The following is a 26486-nucleotide window of genomic DNA, read 5'->3' on the forward strand; positions in this document are numbered from 1 at the left end:
TTTGGCTTTAGCCTGATAACTTTTTGCAACCTAATAAATCTCCTTCAAAGATTATCTGGCACTGGCTTTGATTTTTCCCATGTTGAAATGAAAAAGCACAGAAAAGAAATCACAGATTTATTTATTTATTTATTTTCCTGGAATCTGGCACAGCAACCTCCCCCTTTCCCAAAGCGGAGAGCAGTTCCAGAGTCCCAGCTGCTTCATTCTGTTAATGATGACTAGACTTGCTCCATACAGAACCTTTGACTGGAATGTCAGACAGCTGAAGCCAAGAGCTCTCTGTCGCAATTCCCATCTGTCCAGCTTTCTTGCAGTGCTGGTCATGTGAAATATCCATCCAGCATATGGCTGACAGACACACACAGAGGTAAGAAGCTGGCTCTTCTCGATCACCTCCTCTGCCTATAAATAAAAGGCTAAATAAAAGGATGATGAATGGGTGGAAAGCCAGACTGGGGAGGAGGGGGAAGAAGCAGACGAACTTACAATTATGTCCAAGTGGGTTGGTCTGAAGTAGTACAACAAAATTTGAGTCCAGTGGCACCTTTAAGATTTATTCAAGGCATGAGCTTTGCCTGAGGAAATGTCCTTGCCCATGAAAGCTCACGCCTTAAATAAATCTTTCTTGATCCTAAAGGTCCCATTGGACTCAAATTTTCTTTTAAAACTATGGGGAAATGATGTTGAAAACACAGTGCTTCTCATTACAAACAAGTGTTTCCTGAGACAGGTAGAAAAATTTTAAAACCTCCTGTTAACTTAGTGGTGTTTAAATGAGAAGTGGGCATAAAGGGCGCAAATGCAATTTTTTTTAAAAAGCTGTGTTTGATCAATACAAGATGAGTTTGTTGGTTTTTAGTGTTTTAGAATTGCTACCTATGGACTTTTTATTTTATAATGTGGAACCACCCAAAGTAAGGAATGATTTTCATACCTTTTAAAAATTAAGTAGTCTACAGGGGTGTGGAACATATGGTGGAACAACTGATTAATCAATCTCACACACCCCAAAATTACCCCAAATTAATCAGAGGCAAAATAATTATTTTAAAGTAGTTGATTTTAAAGTAGTTCATTGCTTTTAAGACAGATGCTTACAAAAACGTAAACATATGTAGAAGGTGCTACTTAGTATTTCCTCTTCTCTCAATATGGAATGCCAATTCTATCAGATAGGACAATGCAAGTAGGTAAGTTTGAGTCTAGTAAAATTAATACATTTTTTCCCTGTAGAATTACAGATTTATCTGTATAAAAATGTATGCAGATGTAATGGATTACCTATAACTTGCTTGATTCATTCATTGAAATATCTTTTACCACAATCTGCTTGTTCCTTTCAATTCCCACTTTCCTTTTCAAGGACTTTTTGTTACAGAGATCACTGGACACGAGGGGTGCCAGATCCAGGTTGAGGGAAACGTCCTGGAGTTTTTGGGGATGGAGCCTGGAGAGACAGGGACCTCAGTGGGGTCCAACACTACAGAGTGTACCCTTGAAGCATCCATTTTTTTTCAAGGGGAACTGGTCTCTGTAGTCTGGAGATGAACTGTAATTCCAGGAGATACCTGGAAGCTGGCATTCCTACAAGACAGTCTTTTTTGTTTGCATTGGGACTTTAGAGAGAAAAAAATATTATGGCAATAGAAGATCATAACACATGTAGTGATATGTCAACAACAATTTTTTTCAAAAGAAAACTCTGGGCCATTCTGCACTTGTCCAAAATAGCACAATGGTTACAAATTGAAATTGCTACTGTTTTGCTGTTATGTACAACGTCGTTGACAATCTGCAACACTCCTGAAACCGATCCGCAAAAAGCGCGTCGTTGTAGCACTTTCAGAGAAATCCCAAAAAGTGGATTCACCCTCCGGAAAGCGCTACACTCTTGCAACCAATCAGCAACACTAGCGAAAAAGTTCTGTGCATTACCATTGTTGCAGTTTCTGCAAAGTCCCTCCCCCTAGCTCTCTCCTCTGATCTTCTGGCGAAGCGATCGCCATTTTTTTTTCTCCGGAGATCAATGCACCGGCAAGCCTTCGTTTACCCAGCGAGGCTTCCCTGGCTGCAGAGCTGTTTTAAGTCACCAAGTACGAAACAACACACAGCCCCGTTTGCTGGTTTATTTTCCCTTTATTTTTCACTATATTTTCGGCCGAAAATCGCACCCGTGCCGGGGGGGGTTAATTTTTTTTTCCACTCTGGGGGAGCGTGGCAACGAGGAAACGGCAACTCAAACACCACCTGCTACCTAGATGGGTCTCTCCATTGCAACAAATCAACGCAGATTCATTGCAATGTGATTTTTTTTTAACTTCCTTAAAGGGAAAGGGGCTTTTTGGGATCATGATAACGGCCGCCCATTGGCTGCTTGACAGCCAGGGGCGGGACGAGCTCGGCAATATCGCTTCCTGGCTAGCGATTTTTGCCGAGACCAGAAACCTGTGGGAAACGATAGAAACGCAACTGGATTCCACTACAAAGCCAGGTATGCATAATGACGAATTCCACAATTTAAAATGGCGTTTTTTCATCCCGCAACCAATTTGCCACATAGATCCTGGTGCGGAATGGCCCTCTATCTGGGGTGGGGGTGGGAATGGTGGCCACAAGGAGCCAAGAAAGGAGCAAGTGTGGGAAATTGCTGAGGAAAACACTCCTTTACTTCTCAGCAGTGATGAGAACTGCGCAGAAAACCGCTGCTGTGTAGAAACATCCCTAACGTGTAACTTGTCAGCTTTTTAGAAACACAATTTCAGATTTTTCTGAAAAGAATATGTCTCTCTCTTAAAAGGCATGACCAATCTGCAGTAATGTAATACTTTAAGGGTCTACATAACAATATTTTGAAGTTTGTATAAATCCTTGTGACCTGATGTGACTGCCTCTAGTAAAAGAACCACGCCGTTTGCGGTTTGGGACACACATTTTCACAAGTTGACCCTGCTGTGATTCCAGAGATTAATTTTATGGGGAGATTTACCTAAGAGAACATTATTTATAACTCCATAAAAATGTGAATGCAACGCCACTGTTTGTGAAAGACATTTCTAATTATTCTCAAAGACCTGATGTTCTGAGGGTTTCAAACTTATTTATATATTATTATATATTATTACCACCTGGGTCATATTGCCACAGGGAGTTGAAATAGTAGGCCAGCTAAGAGAATAAACTGGCAAATCCTCAGTTCAAATTGCACCTCAGACATCTTAGCTCACTAAGGGGCTTTTGGCAAGGCCCTTTGCTAAACTTTATCCCCCGTCTGGCAAAATAGGTTTTGTTACATCTGCAGGTTTGGTAGACACAGACCACAAAGTTAAAAAAAAAAAATCAGCTTAATTTTAATACCAACTCCAAACACCGAACAATAAACACTTGAATTCATGGACTTATATACAGTTCAGGCAGCCCTCCAAGGAACCTGAATGGCCCTTAATGGGGGAACCTGATTGGCTCTTAATGGCCCACGGATTGGTCCATTGTAAGAGTCTCAGTCAGATGGCAACTGGCTGGCCTTCAAACCTTCATTTGCACAATGTCCTGCTGCACAGATTGTCCACATAGATAACAGGTATAATACTGACTTACACATATAGAGCTGTAACAAAGTTAAACTTCATCAGTCTAAAGCAGGAGTCCCCAACCTTTTTTGAGCCTGTAGAATTCTGACACAGTGTGGTGGGTGCAGCCGCAAAATGGTTGCTGAAAGAGGCGGAGCCAGCAATAAAATGGCAACTAAAGCTTACTATCAGTCACATAGACTGTTTATGCACTGGAGGTTTCATGCCGGGCTGCAGGCTGGAGTTTTAGTCATGGCAGGTTGCCCCACCTCTTCCTACACCCACATGGGGGAGCATTTGGTCCAGTGCACCTCATCTGCCCCCACTGAACACCTGCTGTATATTAAATTTCATATACCAAATAAAAATATTTTTATTCTCCTGGGTTTGGATTTACATTATTTCTGCCACCTCACCACAATTTTTCCTGAGGGAGTATGCAGCAAAGAAAAACAACGTACAGCTGCTGTCAAAGCAATGCTTTTTTACCAGCAAAGGTATTGGTAGCTTCCATGATGCCCACGGGCACCATTGGGGACCCCTGGTCTGAAAAGTAAAAAAAGAAACAAGATAGTAATATTCAGAAGCCATTGGATTTCGAGTGTGGTCAGTTTTTTATGGCTGCATCTGGCTTTCTCCCGTATTTCAATTGCTTCTTTGTGTGGATTTTACTGCTGCTAAATTGATTTTTATTGGCTGCTAAATGAAGTTGCTTTAAATCTGTAACTGCTTTTGTTTTATCGCTGCTTTGCCCCTGTGCTGGATTGCGTTTATTTCTGAGCTATTTTGCTGTTGTTCTCGAGCCCTATCCCTAGGGTTGCCAATTTCAGCTTGGGAAATTCATGGAGAATTGAAGGTGGTGCTTGGAGAAGGCAGAGTTTGGCGATGAGATCAGCCTGGGTATGACGCAGTAGAGTCCCTCCTTCAGAACTGCCCTGTCTCCAGAAGAAAGTGTTTACTGTAACCTGGAGACCAGCTGAAATTCTGGGGGAACTCCAGGGCCCACCAAGATGCTGGTTGCCTGACTCACGATTCTTATGGTTTTGCAGTATAAATTGATTAATCTTATTCAAATACACATAATTAATTCATCTATATGAAATCCTGGTGTGGTTACTCCTGTCTTACACTTTTGAGTATACTTTATGTCATTGCAGTAGGTCATCTTGGAGTCCAAAGGTCTTGGGGAGAGATGAAAGATCACTCTTTTCTTCCCTGCTTCTTTCAGTTTCCATAGTCTTGGTTGGCCCTACGTTTGGACAAACCGTCATGCAGATGCCTGTTTGTGTCTTGGGAGCCCACACAACTCTAATGGCTCAGTGTATCCTCCAAGTAAGAAGAGCGTTGCACAGTGAGTGTTTCCTGAAGAGGTCTCTTGTCTGATTTTGTTTGTCCCCTGCCATGGAGGCATTGCATGGTGGCATTGCATGGTGGCTGACTCACCCATGGATGCATATCCCTTGGATTCTCATTGCTGAACTTAGAAGTTCTAATTATGATGACTGAGGCTGTAGTCATTAAGGCAGGCTTTTCTGACCTTTTAACCATGGAATTACCACTGAAATAGTTTTCAGACTTCAAGATACCAGGAAGTGATGTCAGCTGGCCATGGTTTCCTGTCCGTCCCCCCCCCCCCCGGGTGAAAGTGAGAGGACAGCAAAGGTTTAAATGGCTAGGATAGTTTGCCATTCCACCACCCCCAGGCCCCCAATTGGCCTCTTTGGGAGGGGCAGGTCAGCCTGGCCAAATAGGGGTAGAAATGTTTTATAAAAATTAAAAAACTCCTTTTTATTTTCTCTTTGCTCAAAGCCAGAAATGGCAGACATAGGGTGGGAGGGCTCTTCCCTTTTTGAAATCCCTGTGTATCATTGAGGGGACTTTGAGGTACCATACGGTACCACAGTACCGTGGTTGGGAAACTTTTCATTAAGGGTACTTTCCTGGGAGTAAGTGCCACTGAATCATGTGTGACTTACTTTAAATAAAATCACCTAGTATTGCTCCCTCAGCAAACCAGCTGTGATCTGAGAGACCTCCAGTTCAAGTTATATCTCTGCTGTAAATTGACTCAGCCTGTGATCCTGTACACAGTTACCTGGAAGGAAGTTCATTTGAACCCAGAAGGATTTATTTCTGAGTAGACATGCATAGAATTGTACTGTAAATAACCCACTTTCTCCCGTCTGTAATAATAATACTGTCACTATACTAATACTATCACTAGGGGATATGCCCTCAATAGGGAGAGGGCACTCACCCATTGAGGGCAATCAGAGACTGTTCCCCATCCCTATCCTCTTCCTCATCCTCCTCTGTGCTGCTTTCTGGCACTTGCCATGAGGATGAAGAGCCAGCAGGCGGTAAGCTGGGGAGATTGTCTGCGCCCGCTCTACCGGCCTGGACTGCCCACCTCACTGCAGAAGCCCTTCTGCCCTCTCTCCACCTTTCTACAGCCCTGTTTTGAAAACGGGCTTTGCTATCATCCACTCTCCCTCTACCATGTCTCCTGCCCCATTCTTGGATTTATTTACTTATTTCATCTACCACTGTTCTCCCCAACGGGGAGTTATATAACAACTGTATAAGGTCGTTTCAGCTGAGAATGTGTGGCTGGCCCAAGGTCCCCCAGCAAGCTTTCATGGCAAAGTGGGGATTCAAATCCAGGTCTCTCAGATTCTCTTCTAAACACTATGCCACAATGGCTTTACATTAGACCAAGGTGATGGCATTTTCTGGTCCAAACAATTCCGTCAGTTGCTGTGAAGCTTGATAGAATAACTAAACATAAACCACAGAACTTGTGGGGGTGGGGGGCTCCATTAACATTGTGAAAGTACTTCAGTCTACATCAACTTCTTCCACTGTAAAGATTTCACAGTACAATCCTGGGCAGAGTTATACTCTTCTAAATCCATTGACCTCAATAGACTGAAAAGGACTTAACACTGCCTGCCCTGTTAGTGTCTGTATCTTGTGCTTTATTCTAGGTGTTGGCTCCAAAATTCACCCTTTCGTAAAGGAAGCTCTGGACAATGGGAGGCCCGTTGTTGCCTTGGAGAGCACAATAATCACCCACGGCCTGCCGTATCCCCAGAATCTGAGGTTGTGAAGTCTGTGTTTTTTTCTGTTGTAGCAAAAGACTGAATCTTAGTTCATAATTTGGCACACTTTTATTTCATTACTTGAGGACTTATCATTTGGTGACTTGCAGCTGAATTTTTGAGCTGCCTTGGCAGTCAAGTGTTGTTTCTGAACTAATATTGGATACCATAGTTTAAATAAAATTAATTACTAAATAAAAAACCATCATCGCGGTCAGTGACATCTGTCCTCTGTGCATTCAAGCCACTGTTTGATGCTGTCGCTCACCAGATGATGAGCTCAGGTGTGTAAATTTATTTTTAAAGGGGGAGGTTGTGGCTCGCTGGAAGAGCATCTGCTTTGCATGCAGAAAGTCCCCAGGGTCAGTCCCTGGCCTCTTCAATATATATTTTGTAAAAGATCAGGTGGTAGGTGAAAAAGAGATTCTGTAGAGCAGTGGTTCTCAACCTGGGCATTGGGACCCCTTTGGGGGTCGAATGGCCCTTTCACAGAGGTTGCGGCAGGGCAAGCAGCTTGGCTGGGCGGGCGGGTGGGTGGGTGTGCCATCCATCCAACAGCCTTGCGGGGTAGATCGAGGTAGAACGTTCGTCTGTCCGGAACAGCAGAAAAGAGCAAGATCAGTATGGTGGGACAAGGGGCAGAACTGAACTGAGAAACCCCGGGAAAAAAAACAATTTATATCCAATCCTGAACAATGGATCTTCACGCCATTGGTCAGTTTCGATTTAAGAACACTTGCATGATTTTATGGTTGGGGGTCGCCACCACATGAGGAACTGTATTTAAGGGTCGCGGCATTAGAAAGGTTGAGAACCACTGCTGTAGAGAAGCCTCATAATGGTTGAAGGAAATCAAATGAAAACACTGGGTTGGGGAGGCCAGTGGAATCCTGATCTCATTGTGCAGTCAGCTTAATTCTAGATGAAACTCTTGAGTCCACCTTTAAGACTTTAATCTTCCGTGTGCATGCCCACTTCTTCAGAAGAAGGTTGATGGAGACATAACCACTTCCACATGAAAGATTTGTGCCTGCCCATGAAAGCTTACACCCAGAATTCAACTGTGTTGGTCTTAAAGGTGCCACTGGCCCCAAACTTTGTCCTGGTCTTTCCGACCAACATGGATCCCACCTGGATCTTAATTCTAGATGACAAGCCATGTTTACGCTGGAATCGATTCTGGGAGGCTTTACGGTGCTACAGGACTCCTGTTTTATTTTGTTCGGCTTAATTATTTCCTCTTCTCTTGTTTTGAACGGTGTTCTGTGCAATTGCTCCAGCACAGCCAGAGAGGTAGAAGAAATTGTAAGAGCAAATGGTGCTGTGCCAGCCACAATAGGCATTTTGAACGGCTGTATCCGCGTAGGCCTCCAGGACGATGAACTCGAGTGTCTGGCAAAGGCAAAAAACACAGTGAAGGTGTCCCGCAGAGACTTTCCCTATGTCCTCAGTCAGGTACTGATACCTCTCGTTGATCTCTTTTGGTCTTGCCAAACTTGTGGGTGGTGGGCCTTACCCTTGAGAAGGTCGTAGCATTGCCAGCATTGCCCCAGCCAATGCCAGGAGATTTTGAGGCTAGTGCTGGAGGTGGATTATGTTTGGAGAGGATGTTTCTCCTGAGTGACATTCTAGGAATTTCCCTGAAGCTCTGTCATAAATACTGTGAAGGAAATTCCTAGCTTGGGATGTCACCATGGAGCCTAATTTTGGGCCAATTTTTCTCTCACTCCTCAATTTCTCAACAACAGGGGATTTAGGCTGAGGGCCAGGGGTAGTCAAACTGCGGCCCTCCAGATGTCCATGGACTACAATTCCCAGGAGCCCCCTGCCAGCAAACGCTGGCAGGGGGCTCCTGGGAATTGTAGTCCATGGACATCTGGAGGGCCGCAGTTTGACTACCCCTGGTGTGGGCTTACACCAAGACAGCTTGGTGTAGTGGTTAGGAGTGTGTGGACTTCTAATCTGGTGAGCTGGGTTTGATTCCTCGCTCCCCCACATGCAGCCAGCGGGTGACCTTGGGCTCCCCACAGCACTGATGAAGCTGTTCTGACCGAGCAGTGATATCAGAGCTCTCTTAGCCTCACCCACCCCACAGGGTGTCTGTTGTGAGGAGAGGAAAGGGAAGGTGATGGTAAGCCGCTTTGAGACTCCTTCAGGTAGAGAAAAGCAGCATATAGGAACCAATTCTTCTTCAGTAATATCTGGTGCTATATCCATAGCACCAGAGCCGGTTTAAAGGTTTGCAGGGCCCCAGCAAAGTACAGTTGGGGTAGGAGCAAGCAGACTGGGAGCAGACAGTGGAAAGAGGTGTCACTCTGAGAGTCCTTAAAGAAGGGAAAGGGGGAAAGAGAGAGGCCTTGGTCCATGGGGAGAAGGCACCATGTGGGGCCCCTGGAAGAACGGGGCCCATAGCACATACTACATGTGCTATATGGATAAACCGGCCCTGGAAATTCCTGCGTGCTTAATCTCTTTTGGGGGAAAGACTGGAGAGGTCTTTTTCTTTTTTGGTACGAGTAAGTTCCTTTGCATATGTGCAGACAGAAGGTGATTGATACTAATTCAGCAGCAGACATAGGTTATGTTTGTCCCAAGAGACAAATCACGGCAGGCCCCAACAGCCAAAGAGGCTCAGAGCGATATGGGCTGCTTGTGCTTCCAGCATCGCCTGATTGAAATCTTCTGGGGATGCTGTCCCTTCCAGCGGGCTAACTAGTTAAACATGTTATTAGTGCTTCCTGTGTCAGTGCAGTTGCTATGTTTGCAGCTCACAGGTTGCAAACGTTGCCCAGCAGCAAGTAGCTGAGCTGGTCAGATGTTGCTGGGGTAGGCCTAAGCGGTGGAAGATGTCCTGGCCCTGTTCATCGCAATGGGCCGAAATGCACGACTTTGGCAGAAATCCTAACTTTTGTTCTGGGCACGCAAATGCTAAATAGGGTTGTCAGCCTCCTGGCTGTACCTGGAGCCCTCCCGCTATTGCAGCTGATCTTCGGATGATCAAGATCAGTTCTCCTCTGGAGAAAATGGCCATTTTTTTGGGGGGGTGTTATGGAATTATACTGTGCTAAGGTCCCTTCCTTCTTCCAGTCCAACCTCCCCTGCTTCCACCCCGCAAATCTCCTGATATTTCCCAACCCAGAGCTTGCAGCCCTCAAAACTAAGATCCCCGAACAATTTTTTAATTATTGTTTTCAAGGTTTGCAGACAAAATGTGCATGACACCAGAGAAGAACAATAATGAACATCAGTAGTCAGCCAAGGCATCTGGTAACTTTAACAAGGTCACCGACTCTTAAAAAGAAAGGCTCTTTCAGGCTTCTGGCCCTCAAACATGCAACCTCTGTCTGTCTAAATAATTTTACCGGATACCATACTATTTGGATACACATTTGAATAATCATGGATTTAACATTTCTCTCTTTCTTTTGCAATTAATAGTTTTGCAGCCCTTAATTGATCTTGTATAATACTTCCATTTTCGACAGGCACACAGTCCCCAGTTATACCGAGCAATATAGTTGTTGGAGTCACAGGGAATTTGTAAGCAGTTTGGCGCTCTGTTTCTGTGATTACCAAAACATTTTGATCGCAGGGCCAAACCAACACATGTGACTGAAATCTAGACAAATAAGGCCACGTTTCCAACATTTATGCTGCTTCCGCACAAATATCTCATGTAGTGAAAGGCCGTCCTATGCACTGTTGCTTGGGTTATATTCTAACTGGATTTGGACTGGCTGTTCTACAACAGGGCTTATCTGGTGGTACTACCGTGGCAGGAACTATGATCGTGGCACATAAAGCTGGCATCCCTGTGTTTGTGACAGGAGGAATCGGAGGGGTCCACCGCGGAGGAGAGAAAAGTAAGATGAAAATTATATATTCCATTTTGAGGAGTTAACTTCCATTGCTATTTTATTCTCCTTTTCTGAGCTGGCGTATAATGGGCTTATCAAATTCTAGGTTGGAAAATACTGTTAGCAGAATTTAAATATGCAAGGGGGTAAAGCACCTGCTGCTTAAAGAATAGAAACAACTTTGTAGAGAGAGGGGAGAGGGATAGTCCTAACAGTCCAACTGACTAGCTGTGTCTTTCTTCATCTGAAGGCAAACAGGGAGGTTGTGTGCTCAGAGAAGCAGTAAGTCTCCAGCTGAGCCAACTGAGGAGATATGAAAAAATTACCATGATATTCTCCATATCTGCTGTTGAATCATGCATACTACAGATCTTGCATATTCTAACAAATAAGTGGAGACTTTGGGGGTGGAGCCTGTGGTGGGAAGGATTTGGGGAGGGGAGGGAGTTCAGTGGGATATAATGCCATAGAGTCCATCTTCCAAAGCAGCTAGTTTCTCCAGGAGAAATGTTCTCTGTCACTTGGAGACCAGTTGTAATCCTGGGAGATCTCCAGCCACCCCCTGGAGGGTGGCATCCCAGGTGCATAACCACCCACCATTTTTGTCAGAACATTGTAGATGGGCATGGCACTTCTTTACTAGGGCAGCTAACAACCTCCAGGAAGAGCCTGGAGACTCCCCAGAATTACAATTGAACTCCCATTGGTCACCAGCAACTGAGCAACCAAACAGGCCACCATCCGGATTTATACACAGTTGAAGGAATGGTATTTTTAATGATCTTTCAGGAATGGTATTTTTAAGGGCCTGGGTCTGGCCTCTTTCAGCAAAGACAAACTTTTGAAAGGTCAGCAGTGGTGACCTTACCCCCTCCCCCCTGCAGCAGTCCACTCTGCAGCAGTGGTTTTGCATGTGAGGAAGAGGCTGGAGCGGAGGAGGATCATATCTTCATAAAAGAAGGAGTGTCTATGTGTCTGGTTGCCCATTTAGTTGGCTTTTATACCCCACTTTTCACTCCCTGAAGGAGTCTCAAGGTGGCATGTAATCGCCTTCCCTTCCTCTCCCCCGCAACAGGAGGTGAGGCTGAGAAAGCTCTGAGAGAACTACTCTGAAAAAAGCTCTAACAGGACTGTGACTGGTCCAAGGCCACCCAGCTGACTGCATTGGGGAGGAACAGGGAATCAAATCCATCTCTCCAGATTAGAGTCTTTAATCAAGCCAACTACCGAATTAAAGCCTATGGAATTTGGTAACGGAACTACTTTTCAAACCTTGATTTGGTCCTATTCTGTCCTTCCCAGCTCTAGATGTGAGTGCCGATCTGACAGAGTTGGGCCGTACTCCTGTTGCTGTCATTTCTGCAGGTGTCAAGTCCATACTGGATATTGGTAGGACGCTGGAATATCTGGTAAGCACCAGCTGGGCAAGTGGCACGGGGGGTGGGAAATGGTGCTGGAGCATCCTGTGACACCACCTTCCCTGAGCATCTGCTCCTTCTGTGGGACAGATGAGAAAGTGTCATGGTTGCCCTGCAGATCTGGAAATCCTTCCTCTGCCCCCAGATCTCCTCCTCTGATTCTGTGAGCTCCCAGAGGCTCCTGTGGACCAGTTTCCCATCTCCCTCTGTTCCATGGGCCAAGCTGCCTGTTACAATTCCCCCAGGTTGGGTGAAGTGGAGTAGTTTGAAGTTCCATGTTTCCTAGCCACCCATGAGCCCAAATTGGAACTATCCCATGCAGAAAGAGAAAACCCTCCGTTTTCTTGACCTGAAATGGCCAGTTGTTGGAGAGCACTTGTTGCCCCCCTGTGGGCTGTGTGAATTGTTAGCCATGCATTCTTTTTGCACAGCGGGGCAAACAGTCCCCTCCTGGGGACTAGTTCAACTTGGGAAATGGCACAGGAGATGGTCCGAGAGCCAAAAGGCATGTGATATGGGCCATGAGTCAAGTTGTGGATGCCCAACATAACTCTTGGTTACCTATGCAGGTGGTGCTCACTTTAAAAACCTTCTCATCGCTCTGCATTGCTCCGACCCCTGCGAGAGGGGGAAGGAGGCACTTTAGGCTCCCCTCCCACAGAGGAAATGGCTGCTAGGATCCCTGCAGAGCCGCTGCCATTCAAAATAAACCACACTGGACTACGTGGGCAGGTGGATTAGACACCCAGGGGAAGCTGCTGCTCTGGCTGGCTTTCCCTTCTGCTGATTTACCTTTGTGACTGCTAGCCTGATCTCATCAGATCTCGGATGTGCAGCAGGGTTAGCCCCTGGCTGGTGTTTGGACTGGAAACTTCCTCGTGATGTGGAGGAAAGCAACGGACGGCCACCTTGCCTGTTGCCTTGAAAACCTTACGGGGTCACCGTAAGTCAGCTGAGGCTCTGCAGCCCTTTCCATGGCACCCTTGACATTTGCAGGAAACTCAAGGGATCTGCGTGGCAACCTTTGGGGAATCCAGAGCGTTCCCGGCATTCTTTTCCCGTCAAAGCGGCTTCCAAGCAGCCTATAATGTACTAAACGAGGAAGATGCCGCCCAGCTGATTGGTGAGTTGCGGACGGATCGTGTGGCTCTTGCATGGCCAGAGTTCGGAACCGGAACCTGAATGGATAAAGCTTCCCCGTTTCCCTCTCTAAGTCTGCACTCTGATGCATGGATGTCTGGGTGTTATTCCCGTTGAAACCCTCTGGGGCTTGCTTTGGAGTCAACACGCCTGTTGCTGGGATGAAACTTTCCTGAATTCTCCTTCCTTACTATCCGTTGCTTTCTCTTGTTTTCAGCCAGGTCGTTGGCCTTGCGGCTGGGCAGCGGGGTGCTGATCGCCGTGCCCTGCCCAGAGGAAGAAGCTGCTTCTGGGCAGCTTATTGAAGACGCCATCCAGCAGGCTTTGCAGGACTCTCGGTAAGGACCCCTCCAGCTTCTCTTGTTGAACACACTGATGGAATCCTGTGTTGAAGACTGACAGAGCCAATTCACCATGGTATCTTGGATCACACCTGGGCTGGGAGAAGGGCCTGCTCCAGGTTTTGGAGGATCCCAGTGGCCCCATCGGCTTCCCAGCTGGCCTTTCTTGCCCACCCACCAACACCCCCCTCCCCCATTTGCTTGTGCATTGTTCCTGGCAATGCCTGGTGGAAAAATCTCCCAGCACCTTCTGCATGGTGAGGTGGTGAAGAGCAGCAGCTTCTACTCTGGAGAACTGGGTTGGATTCCCTGCTCCTCCACATGCAGCCGGCTGGGTGACCTTGAGCTAGTCACAGTTCTCTTAGAGCTGCACTTGCCCCACCTACATTAATGGGTGTCTGTTATGGGGAGAGGGAAAGAAAGGTGTTGTAAGGTGCTTTTTTACTCCTGCAGGTAGTAAAAAGCGGGGTCACAAGTTCCCCTCGTCTGCACACTCAAGAATGGAGCCTGGGAACAGCAGGGTTTGGGGAGGGAAAGAAACTCAGCATGGTGCAGTGCTCTAAAGGACACCCTCCAAAGCAGCCCTTCTCTTCATGGGTGTAAAAAGGAGATCAATTGTAAAAGTGGGAGATATCCATGCTGCACCTGGAGGTTGGCAACCCTACATGTTGTCATCCAAAGCTACTCTCATAAACTCTTACTATTCCATTGGCAGGGAAAGAGCAATCACAGGAAAGGAGCTCACACCCTTCTTGCTGCAGAGAGTGAATGAACTGACTAGTGGAAAGTCCTTGAATTCTAGTATCCTTTTGTAGTAATACTACCCCACCCCCACCCCCACCCCTGGTGTCCTGCTGTGTTCCCTTGTCTTCTCCCAATGCACTCACAGGGCTTTTCTACGCTCTCATTTTCCTGGCTGGTAAATGTCTGTTTCTTCAGTGGTGTGGGGCAGTTCTGTTCTGCACATGTATTATACCCTCTAGTGGGCGATTTGTGGTCATACAGGTTTGTGTGCCCCAGGGAGTTATGCCAGACATAAACCTCTGTGATATCGTATAGACCACTAGAGGGAACTAAACGCATGCAGAATTGGTGGCGGGGGAGAAAACCCTGAAGAAACAGGAGTTTACAGGTGAGTAAAGTGACAATGCAGGAAAGCCACACTCTCTGAAAATCTTAAAGCACCAGTATCCAGAAATCCTCTCCCAGTTTGTTCTTTTTTCATTCAAAGATTTTAAGTGCATCTTTTTTCAATGTGAAATAATACAGCAGGGCACTGGGTATAAGCCATATTCTTCTTAGTTGGAACCAAATCATCCTTGACTTCATTCTTAAGTTTGGCACAGCAGGGTTTTCAGCACAACAGTATGGGCATCCTTAAACCGGAAGGGGTGAATAGACAAAGAACTGGATTTTGCTGTTGGAGATCCAGCATCAGCTCTGCCCTCTGTTGTGAATCTTAGGCACTCCAGACATGGCATGTGGTATCGTGAGCCCCTGGGACTCATGGGAATTGTAGTCCATGGACATCTGGAAAGCTACAGCTTGGTCACCCCTGTCCTAGACTCTTGACATGTGTTCTGGAATGGCACAGACATTGCCATTTTGCATGTCCTGCATATCAGAGTTATTGTGAGGTCCAACCATCATTGTGGCCCTACGATAAGAAAGACTGAACACAAATGAAACCAGCTGTTCCTCCATGGTCCCTAATTGCCTCTTGCAGTAGCTTCATATCTGTCTGCCTATCTAATGGGTACCCTGCTGTTCCTCCACCCCACTGCCTCTCCACGACAGCCATTTGAGGTAGGCTGGGCCGAATAACCTCCCTGGATCCATCCTGCAAGGTTAACAGCGGAGTGGATGAAATTGCTTCTTTACTACCCAGGTATGGTGGCCCAGAAACGGCTGTAGAGAAGAGGACATCTTTGTGCTTGTTCCTTTCATGCCCCTGTCTATTGGTTCCTGGGTATTCTTTTACTTTCCTTTCATCGATACCCCATCGGACATCACCTTGATCAAGAACAACGCCAGGGTGGGCAGCCAAATAGCCGTGGCCCTGAACAAAATCCAGAGGGCTCAAGGGAGGAGAGGTGACCCATCTCTGAGCAGGAAAATGTTTTCTGCTCCAAGACCGGTGAGTGCTCTTCTAAGACCCGTGAGTGCTCCTAGAGAGACAGCCCAAACATTACTCACTTGGTATGAATCACCTGATCTGAAAGTTCAACTTTTCTGCTGGAGAGAAACCTGGAGGATTTGCTGAGCTGGTATAATTTTGGGATGCATCTCAGAAAGTGCTACACTTCTGGGCTTGACTTGTGTGAGCTGATCTCCAGGTACATGCTTGATCCTACTTCTAGGAAAGGACGAGGCTGCTTGGTCACTAGGTTTCTTGCAGCTTCCCCCTCCACATTCATTCTCGGTGTTTGTGCACCTTTAAAATAGCCAGCAAGTGAAGGCGGAACTTACAGGCGAACTGTTTGGGAAGAGAGAACTATCAGCTGAACCCAAAGCTCTGCTTGTTAGTTGTTGTTATGTGCGAAGTCGTGTCCGACCCATCGCGACCCCATGGACAATGATCCTCCAGGCCTTCCTGTCCTAAGCTCTGCTTACTGAAGCCTTTTTCAACTTTGTTATTGTTGAGAAACCTCTGAAACATTCTTCAGGCTTCGAGAAACCCCAGAAGTGGTGTGAGCATGCAGCATAAGGGTTGGGAAGCATGAACGTGTACAAGCCCATCTGGGCCCAGTCCCCTTCTCACCCCCTCCAGAACTATCATTGGACATTTTTGGGGGGGGCAGGTCAACATGATCATATATGATCATAAAAGGTAAAGGCAAAGGTATCCCCTGTGCAAGCACCAGGTCATGTCTGACCCTTGAGGTGATGCCCTCTAGCATTTTCTTGGCAGACTCAATACGGGGTGGTTTGCCAGCGCCTTCCCCAGTCATTACCGTTTACCCCCCAGCAAGCTGGGTTCTCATTTTACCGACCTCGGAAGGATGGAAGGCTGAGTCAACCTTGAGCCGGCTGCTGGGATTGAACTCCCAGCCTCATGGGCAGACAGCTTCAGACAGCATGTCGCTGTCTTACCACTCTGTGCCACAAGAGGCTCTCTATATATGATCATATGATCTGATAAATGATTAATATGTTTTAAAAATATATTAAAAGGGTCATCAAGAAACCCCAGGATTTCAAGATACCCAGGATGAGAAAGCCTGGCTTATTGTCTGTTTATAGGGGTCACTTTTGATAATGGAAGAACTTTGGAAATGTCAGGAAGTTCTGAGTTCTGATTTTGCCTATATTCCTCCCCCCCCCCCATGCTTTCAGGTGGTGATTGGTGGCATCAACGTTGATTTCATAGCCAAGGCAAAAAGTTCAACACTAGTGGTAAGCCCGTTCTGCAATGCTCAGGTTGAAGTCTCCGTTGCCTCTGTTCCTGTCTATCGCAATCAAATGTGTGCAATGCAAGTTGCTCTTCCATTGCCTCTCTACAAATGTGGGAGTGTAGGGGCAGGCAGGACAGAGCAGAGGTCTGCAATCCTGCAGAGCCTGTGGGGACCTGTGGAAATGTTGGGAACAGAAAAGTCTGGGTCCACACACTTTCCCCTAATAACTCTGCAACAAAAAGGGTTGGAAAGTTGCTTTTAGAAAATGAAATCTGGCAATAGATCGTTATAACATCACAGCTATGGTCATCCATGTTGGTTATTGTTGTTGTTGTTGTTGTTAGGTGCGAAGTCGTGTCTGACTCATCGCGACCCCATGGACAATAATCTATCCATCTTTTTAAAGAGTCCTCTGGGATATGTGTGTTGAGGAATGGTGACTAAGATTGGGGCTGAGGCAAGGAAAATGTGGGGAAAACATCTGTGTGAGTGATTCAGAGCCACTGCAAGTGTGTTCAGAGTGGCAGCATCTAATCTGGAGAGGCGGGTTTGTTTCCCCACTCCTCCACATGCAGCCACCTGGGTGACCTTGGGCCAGTCAGTTCCTCTCAGAGCTGTTCTCACAGAGCAGTTCTCTCTGAGCTCTTTCAACCCCACCTACCTCACAGAGTGTCTGTCAAGAGAAGAGGAAAAGGAAGACATTTGAAGGTCACTTGGGGACTCTTTGGGTAGTGAAGAGCAGGGTATAAAAAACCCAGCTTTTCTTCTTAACAGCAGCAATGAGAGTAGCATAGAGAACTGATCCTCGTGGAGGCCTGTAGACCTGCTGAAGGCCCGAGCTTGAAGTCCGAGGCAGAATCGGAATTCTGTGAGTGTAATTGGCCAATGCACAGCCGGATCACGGGTTCCAGATCCAATCGGTTTAAAGGGAAACTGACCCATAGAGCACCCTGGTGGGAATCTTCCTCCGCTGTATATATTGGGCGTTTTCAGTGGGTTTCCTCATCTAAATGCATCTAAAGTGCATTGAAAGTGCATTAACCATTGTGTGCATTATAGGTCAAGATCTCTTAACTCATGGATTTAACATGGAGCAACCCAGCTTTCTGCTGCTTTAGGTCATGCATGTTATGATTCAAACTACAGCGGTTAGTAGCCCTCATCCAAAGGCAAACAGATATCTGGACCCATAAGCTACGGGTCATAAAAACACTTAGCAGCCAGCGATGAGACCCCGAGTGAGTAGAATGAGAAAAAGAGGGCTGAATGCTAATTAGTGGAAAGAGCTGTCTGCGTCACCTAGTGCTGAGGTGGAAAATGTTTGGTGAGGTAACATTGCTTGGGGGGATGCAGGTTTCGTTTTGCGTATTTGTCATTAGGCGGCAGGTGGCTGAAAAGAGAAAGGGAAGGGGGAAAGAGCTATTGCGCTGAAAATGAACTAAGAAAACACATGTAAATCCCTCTAGGGAGAGGAATGGAGAGAGAGGAAGAAAGTCAAAGGGGTTATGAACATTAGCTGAGAAGATAGAATTTTATAAGTCACTCATTTTCCAGAACCTCAAGAACAAAGAACCTTCTATCTGTTGGCAGAGTTTAGATATGCTAGAGAAGAGCGGGAAACCAGACTGCTTAAAAGAATACTATAGTTCTGGTGTGAGGAGGGAAACAACTTTGTATAGAAAGAGACAGGAGGAAGAAGAGTTGGTGTTGATACCCTGCTTTTCTCTACCCGAAGGAGTCTCAAAGTGGTTTACGATTGCCTTCCCTTCCTCTCCCCACAACAAACACCCTGTGAGGGAGGTGAGGCTGAGAGCTTAGATAGGACTGCTCTGTGAGAACAGCACCATCAGGACTGTGACTGGCCCAAGGTCCCCCAGCTGGCTGCATGCGGAGGAGGAGCAGGGCATCAAACCCGGCTCACCGTATTAGAAGCCACTGTTCTTAACCACTACACCACAATGAGAGAGTCCTACAATCTGTTCTGTTCTGTTGGTTCTGGAGGCAATCAGGGAGGAAGTGTGCTCAAAAGAGCAGGAAGTCACCAAATGAGCCAATCAGGACCTAGCAGGAGACTAAGTTGATGTTCTAAATGCATATCTCCTCCATATCTCCTGTAGGATATTCTTTACATGCTTTTGAATCATGCACATTCCAACCCTATTGACCGTTACCCTCCAACGCTGTAGGAAATTATTGATCTTATTTGCAAAGAACAGCTGTACCACAGCTGTTTTCCCCAGTCGCCACCCTAGGAAAAAGCGGAAGGACCTTATGGAGGGATCAAAAATTGAGCTGCCCATGCAGAAAGTTTTCTACTAAAAATGTACGGGCCTTGCGCAGCTCTTTATGTTTCTCCTTTTGCCATTCCTTGGTCCTTCCTCCCATTCTTAATTCTTCTATGCTGTTCTGATGTCTAACAACAATTACTCGTTCCCCGGCTATGATTTGTCATTTTCCTGTCCTTCACAAAATACATTCACAACTGAGAGTTCACTTTCAGAGTCTCCCAGATGCCGGGACCAGAGACATGTTTAAAAGTTGTCTTTCGGGATCGTGATTCAATAAGGACACACGTCTTTTTGCCAGTCTTTTATTTTTTTTAAGTCAGCTGAAGGACTGACCATTTGACTCCGGGAACTCCTAGAGCTTGAGGGAGGGAGGGAGGGAGGGAGTATATGAGCCTGAGGAACATTCTCTGTAGAGGTAGAGCAATGTGCTCATAATATTTGAATGGTGGAAGAAGCCTAGATGCCAGAGGACCTGGACACTTTGTGGGTGGGATGGAGTGGAGTGTCTCTGGAGAATTGAGAACGAAAAGGAAATGAAGCTTGCCCCAGCTTGGTGTAGTGGTTACAAGCACCGGCCTCTTAATCCGGAGAACTGGGTTTGATTCCCCACCCCTCCTCCCCATGCAGCCAAGCTGGGTGGCCTTGAGCCGGTCACAGTTCTCTCAGAGCTCTCTCAGCCCCACCTACCTCACAGTGGAGAGGAAGGGGAAGCCGCTTTGAGACTCCTTTGGGCAGTCAAAAGCAGGGTACCAAAAACCCCAACAAACCAGCTCTTCTTCTTCTCCTTGGCCCTTGCAGGATGGAGGACAAACAAACCCAGCGACAGTGAGGCAATCCTTTGGTGGCGTGGGGAGAAACTTGGCAGGTAACTCACTCTAATTATGCTGTCAGTGGGATCGGTTTGCGCATATAATCTTATTTCAGCGGCTAACCATCAGCACATCACAAGTCACAGACCTCTGAGCCTGCCTCTGACGGAGCTCTCAGAATCATAGAGTTGGAAGGGACCTCCTGGGTCATCTAGTCCAACCCCCTGCATTCTACGCTTCCCCACAGTGCCATGCTGCATTCATGAACTTCCTGGGATTTCCCTGGCTTTTTTGCCAAATAAATTTATTTATTTATTTATTTATTTATTTATTTATTTATTTATTTATTTATTTATATTTATACTTATATACCGCCTCTCTCAAAAGTCTCGCGGCGGTTTACAGAGATTCATAAGAACAATAAAATCCCATAAAACCCATCAAAATGTAATTAAAACACAATATCACAATGGCGGATAATAAATATATAACCCACTCCCCCCCCCCCCCCCCCGTCCAGCAAGGTCTATTACTCTCTATCTGGGAACAAGGGACTTAGTTGGTTTCGGCTAGAGATCCACAGCTGACAGTGCCAGGAGTCGCCCTGGCCTCAACCATATGCCTGGCGGAAGATCTCCGTCTTGCGGGCCCCGCGAAAAGCTGACAAATCCCGCAGGATCCGTAACTCTTCTGGGAGCTCGTTCCACCAGGTTGGGGCAAATCTGCTTTGCTAGGAAGCTTTGGGAAATATTGAAACAGAACCTGGATGGTTGCCGTGTGGGTGGAAAGGCACAGATTTGCCCTGTTCTGCTCACATGGATTTTAAAAAAATCCAAAACGAACAACTTCTGCTAGGAGAAAAGCACCAATTAAGCACTCCCATACGTCCTACACCAAACCTTGGAACAAGAATTCATGAGCAACATGACACAGTCTGTTGGGAGTGCAAAAAAGAAATGAATTAAGATTCAAATAGAGAAATGACAGGAAATATCTGGGACTTTGACTGAGTGGTTCTTACATTTGTTTGAGGAAGAACTTGAAGTGAGGATAGGCCCTGCCCGATTCTGATGCAGGAATACAGCGTTGTGTTTGCAGCTAACCGTGGAAATCAACGACTGAGCATTCTCTCTTTTCTTAATTTCCAGATTGCTTGAGTCGCCTTGGGAAATCTCCTGTCTTTATCTCGGCAATGGGGAAGGATGAGCATTCTGCGTCTGTCCTACGTTACTGCAGGCACATGGTAGCTCACAGAACGAACGCCTACTCTGTATGGGTTGGGGTTTTACTTGGGGCCATCTGAAGGCCTGATCTTGTAGTGCTGATGTTCTCCACGCTTCCGTAGTTTCGCTAGCAAATTCTTGTAGATGTCTTGTTCCCTCGATTGGGCTTTGACACAGGATGGGCACGAACTGGGGAAACGTGGTACGGCTTGTGGCAGGCCCTGCTTGTGAACCACAGACCATCACCAACTTTTAGCCATCTCACGAACCAGTTTGGTTTGTCAGGCAATAAAACACTCACATAAACATCGGACGGCAGGCTGGAGACATCAGACTCACACGAGATCTCCAACGGACTCTCCTCCATCTGCCCTCCAAGTTTGGTGTCATTTCCCCAGAAATTGCTCTTCCTATGCAGTATCTGTGTGACCTCTCTCAAAATTGCAAAGTGGAACAATTACAGTAAGAAGAAGAAGAGTTGGTTCTTATATGCTGCTTTTCTCTACCAGAAGGAGTCTCAAAGCAACTTCCAATCACCTTCCCTTTCCTCTCCCCACAACAGACACCCTGTGAGGGAGGTGAAGCTGAGAGAGGCCTGATATTACTGAAGAAGAAGAGTTGGTTCTTATATGCTGCTTTTCTCTACCTGATGGGAGTCTCAAAGCACCTTACAATTGCTTTCTCTTTCCTCTCCCCACAACAGACACCCTGTGAGGTGGGTGAGGCTCAGAGAGCCCTAATATTACTGCTCAGTCAAAACAGCTTTGCTGTGCTGAGCCCAAAGTCACCCAGCTGGCTGCATATGGGGGAGTGGGGAATCAAACCCGGCTCACCAGGGTCGAAGTCAGCACTCCTAACCACTATACCAAACTGGCTGGTGTGGACTGGAGCAGAATCTGTGGACAGTGTTCTGTGCGACACAGGTCTCTATTGCCTATCCCTTTGTTTCTTCCTAATTATTATAGGAATAGTATATTCCTCCGTATTAGTTGTATGGCATGTGTGTAGTATAGCCAGAAGGTCCTAGGAATGTCTGGCAGCCAGGCAAGAGACATCCAGAGGTGGTTTGCCTGCCTGGCTTTGCATCATGACCCTAGTGCTCCTTGAAGGTCTCCCATCCAAATACATGCCAGGGCGGACCCTGCTAGATCTGATGAGATGAGACTCACCCGGCCTGTCTAGGTTGGGGAATGGTCCCTATGACACCATTCAGACCCAACCAATTCTCACAGAAGACCAGTTCCAGGACTCAGCTGGGTTCCTGGAATGTGACTCCTCCCTTCCATCCCGCCATGTCTCTCAGAGGAGGGGGGAAAAATCATATTTCACTAACCACCTCTCTTTCTTGCTTTGAGGATATGAGCAGCGTCTGTCAGCTGGATGGGCACAGTACGGCCACGTATTGTGCTGTAATCGCAGGCAGTGGAGAGCTCAGGCTCGGCTTGGGAGACATGGAAATTCATCAGCAGATAACAGAGCAATATGTAAGGCCCTGTTTTTCCTGTACCTGTTCCTGCTCTTGTTTTTATTGGGGGTTGCCAGCTCTGAGTTGACTGGAGATTTTGGGGGTGGAGCCTGGGCAAATGCCACTTCTCCCATCATTAAAAAGTGTGCTTTCCCAGGCTGGTCCCCTTTGAAGGAAAGAGCATTGGAGTTTTGTGGTGCTTTTTATCGTATTTGCTCTATTTAGAATCATAGAATCATAGAGTTGGAAGGGGCCATACAGGCCATATAGTTCAACCCCCTGCTCTATGCAGGATCCTAAAGCATCCAAGAAAAGTGTGCATCCAACCTTTGCTTGAAGACTGCCAGTGAACTATAGTACAATATAAGTGGAGAATGTATAGAGACACTCCTGCAGGGCAGTGGATCTGCTTTCCCACATGGGAGGAGCTGGAGCTGAGAGGTAAAGTTATCTGCTTGGCATTTGGAAGGTCCCAGGTTCAGTTTCCATCAGCTCCAGCTAAAGGGGCCAGGCAGCAGGTGATACTACCTAAGATCCTAGAGAGCCTCTGTCAGTAAGTCGGCAATACTGACCTTGGTGGAATGATGGTGTTGTGAGTCAGCCAGGTCTCAGCCATGTTGAGGGCTCCTCAGAGCAGGGATGGGCCAGTATTAGAAGCATGCCAAGATTTACAGCCAATAGCTTGCACAGAGTCACCTCCACCCTGCAGCTCTGATCCTGCAGATGAAAGCCAGCTGCCTGTTTCTAACCCTGCAGGATCACTTGCACCATTAGAGAGGGGAAGGATCAGGCTTAGAGCAGAGCTGCAGGCTAAAAGGAGAAGCGCTTGCCTTACGGCTAGACATCAGGTACCTGCTGAAAGCGATGATGAGCTATCGCAGGATTACATCTGAGCAGCTGACATTGTGGGGGTGTGGACACAATGTAAACTATATGCTAACACTTTGCCTTAGCTTCTTGAACTGGACTACTGTGCTTGCCTGTCCTCTGGAATCCTGAACCTTGGATTGAAATGACTTTGTATCTTGCCTCCTCCCTTGGTTATTTGGAAGAATACTGAAGGTTGCTGCAATTGGATATCCACACCTGGCTAGACCATTACAGATGGTCTGATTCAGCTCCATATGGTCATCAGTGTTCACATCAGATCCCAGAGAGAGAGAGAGGGAGAGGGAGAGAGAGGGAGAGGGAGGGAGGATGCATTTGCCTCCAAGTCACCTTAAGCAGTCCAAGTAGAGCCTTTTCGCCTCTCTGTTTGTCTCCTAGAGCAGGAGTCTTCAACCCCCGGTCCTCAGCCCGGTACCGGGCCGCTAAGGCCATGGTACCAGGCCACCAGCGGCTGCACCTGCCTTCCCCCCCCCCACACAGTGAGAGGGGGAAGAGGCAGGCACGGCTGCTGGCACGCCAGCGATGCAAACGCACACGCGTGGAGCCGCCGTGCATGCGTGTTTGCGCCCCCTGCTGGTGAAAACACGCACGTGCAGCTGTTCTGCGCATGCGTGTTAGTGCCACCTAGTGGCAAAAATGCACATGTGCGGCAACTGCCCGTGCGTGTTTATGTGCAGCTGCTGTGGCCGGGCCACCGGCTCTCTCCTACCCTCGGAGGCGGTCCCCAACTACAAGAAGGTTGGGGACCGCTATCCTAGAGAATCTAAACTGTGCTTTCATTTCACGCATACACACAGCCCTACACCTGTCCTCCCCCTTCAGTCACACATACACACAGCCCTACACCTGCCCTCCCCCTCCTCCAGTCCCCGGTGGCTGTTTGGCCAGCACCATTAAGGTCCATGAAGGGGACACACACACACCCAAAGAATCATTACTGTTCATGCAAAGATAGACTGGGCTACAGGTGAGCACAGCCCCAGTTCATCACGATGCTTCCCTACTGGAGAGTTACCCAATAAGCAAACTCATGATTTTGTAGGCAGGGCCAGATAAGAATCTAAGAATGGCAGCTTTCTTTAAGTTCATGGCCGCCCCATTGAGATGATGATGATGATGATGATGATGATGATGATGATGATTTAATTTATTACCTGCCACTTCCAGGCAGGCTCGTTGCGGGTTACAAAATGTCCAGCTAAAAAAACCCATTAAGCCCCATTAAAATGGACCGAAAAGTACCAGTACAGTAAAACCAGCAGTCCACAACATGGCGGAAAACCACCAACTCCTGCCCCTTCCGCTAGAGGAAGGAGGAAAGAGAGACAAAATAATACTCCTGCTGTCTGCAGGCGGAAAAGGTGGTGGAGCGCTGAACACCACTTCCCTAGTTTCCACTGCCTCCTCCCACAGCTGTTGTGTTTCTTGATGCACCACGTTGTAGAAACGCAGATAAACACTGTCTGGTTGGCGTCCAGGGGGGGAATATTTTGGGAAGCTAATGGAAGAGGGTGATTAGGAACCATTCAGGTGCAACCCCGCCCTTATCCCTGTTAAGAGGACTGTTGACAAAAATCAAAAGCCAACACTTAGCAGCCAAAGGTGTTTATTTAGGAAGAGGCATACAATTCGGTTATTCATTTATCATCAAGACCCTCAAGGAAGCTGAAGATTCGTTCTTGGAGGGGAAAAAAGTGGTAATTTCTACCGAAATGCGGGTGGGAAAAGGGAGGAGAGGCAGAAGGGGAGGGGGAAAGAAGGCAAAACTATTAAGTGATCTATTATTTCCTAGGATCCCTGCAAACTTGAGCAGCCTCAGAATTTCCATCAGCCTGTACTTGTTGATAGATGCTCTACTCTGGGCTTTGCTGGCTGGGATTTCTTGATGAAATGCATGATACAAAAAGAAGGGAATTCCTATAGCCTAGGCCAGTTGTCCAGGCAGAATGGCAGAAAGGCCATCAAAGAGCTTTTTGGCTGAGCACTTGGAGAGCTGCTAGCAGGCAGAGTGGTTGTTTGGGCAGTGTTGTACAGTGGTTAAAATGTTGGACTGGGATCAGTGAAATCCAGGTTCAAATCCTCGCTCTGCAGTGGCAGCTTGCTGGATGACTGTAGGCCAGTCACATAGCCTGGCAAGATGATGTCCTTCTCCTTTTGAAGGTCTTTGGGGACAGCTGTAATCTCACAAATTACAAGCCTTTTCCCAAACCTGAAATTTGTCAGGGACACGGGGCAGTGGCCCCTACCCCTGTCCCCATTTTGGTCACTTTCCTAGCTCATCCAGAGGGGGAGGAGAGAAATACACATTACCAATCCACTGAAATAATCTTATCAGAATAATTTGAGCAGCTAAGATGGGAGGGACAATGGGTAATAGACCAGCCAATGGAAAGCAGCTTTTCTCTCCACAATCTAGTATCAAGCTGAGATTCAAGGGGGAATTCAAGATCACAACACAACTTATACTACACCAGTCATCCCACTGGAAATAGATCCATGTGGAAAGGAAGCATCTTTTGGCAGGTGACCCTCAAGCCATTCGTGGCAGCAATAAGGGTCCTGATTTGAATCCCAAAGTATGGCTTCAACTTCCAATGTTATTAACTGATTCCAAATCAGTCAGGGCAGCCAGAACATTCGGGTTAAATGGCACATGCCCAACTCTGGATCTTGTCACTTCTGTTTCAGTCGCCTATACTCAAATCGACTAATAATTGCCCACAGTTTTCTGCCTTCCCTTCAGGTCTCTGGATTCAGGGAAAACCTGCGTCGGGCACCGCTGGTATGCATCGATGGGAATGTACCAGTTTCCACCATTCAGTATGTCTGTCAGTTCGCCAGAGAACATCACTTAGCAGGTAAGAAATGACACTGTGGGACAGTCACGAAGCACAGTCTAATTGTAGGCCCTTTCCCCGTGCGCCCAGTGGAAATCAACAGTAGCCCTCATTGCCTTGCTTCTAGAAGCTCTAGCTACAGATTTAAAAGTCCT

At 46.9% G+C, this 26486-nt stretch overlaps 1 protein-coding gene across 6 annotated transcripts in view; it reads left to right on the forward strand.

The window, feature by feature from the left end:
- Nucleotides 1-229: 229 nt before the first annotated feature.
- The window catches only part of LOC143838487 (uncharacterized), a 33688-nt gene continuing 7431 nt past the window's right edge, over nucleotides 230-26486 (forward strand). Inside the window, exons 1-16 of one of the 6 annotated variants that reach the window (XM_077339842.1) lie at nucleotides 230-370; nucleotides 4798-4920; nucleotides 6557-6671; nucleotides 7951-8125; nucleotides 10422-10533; nucleotides 11830-11936; nucleotides 12942-13068; nucleotides 13303-13423; nucleotides 14142-14227; nucleotides 15433-15563; nucleotides 16763-16822; nucleotides 19908-19974; nucleotides 21067-21161; nucleotides 21704-21856; nucleotides 22497-22625; nucleotides 26238-26352. In XM_077339842.1, coding sequence (XP_077195957.1) covers nucleotides 4839-4920; nucleotides 6557-6671; nucleotides 7951-8125; nucleotides 10422-10533; nucleotides 11830-11936; nucleotides 12942-13068; nucleotides 13303-13423; nucleotides 14142-14227; nucleotides 15433-15563; nucleotides 16763-16822; nucleotides 19908-19974; nucleotides 21067-21161; nucleotides 21704-21856; nucleotides 22497-22625; nucleotides 26238-26352 — 1675 coding nt within the window. In that variant the 5' untranslated portion in view covers nucleotides 230-370; nucleotides 4798-4838. Of the gene's footprint in view, nucleotides 371-4797; nucleotides 4921-6556; nucleotides 6955-7950; nucleotides 8126-10421; nucleotides 10534-11829; nucleotides 11937-12941; nucleotides 13069-13302; nucleotides 13424-14141; nucleotides 14228-15432; nucleotides 15564-16762; nucleotides 16823-19907; nucleotides 19975-21066; nucleotides 21162-21703; nucleotides 22626-26218; nucleotides 26353-26486 lie in introns of those variants that run through there. The other 5 variants (XR_013231400.1, XM_077339843.1, XM_077339845.1 and 2 more) reach the window with 5 other exon arrangements.

The sequence above is a fragment of the Paroedura picta genome, chromosome 5, assembly GCF_049243985.1.
Source record: "Paroedura picta isolate Pp20150507F chromosome 5, Ppicta_v3.0, whole genome shotgun sequence".
NCBI classification, from domain to species: Eukaryota; Metazoa; Chordata; class Lepidosauria; order Squamata; family Gekkonidae; genus Paroedura; species Paroedura picta.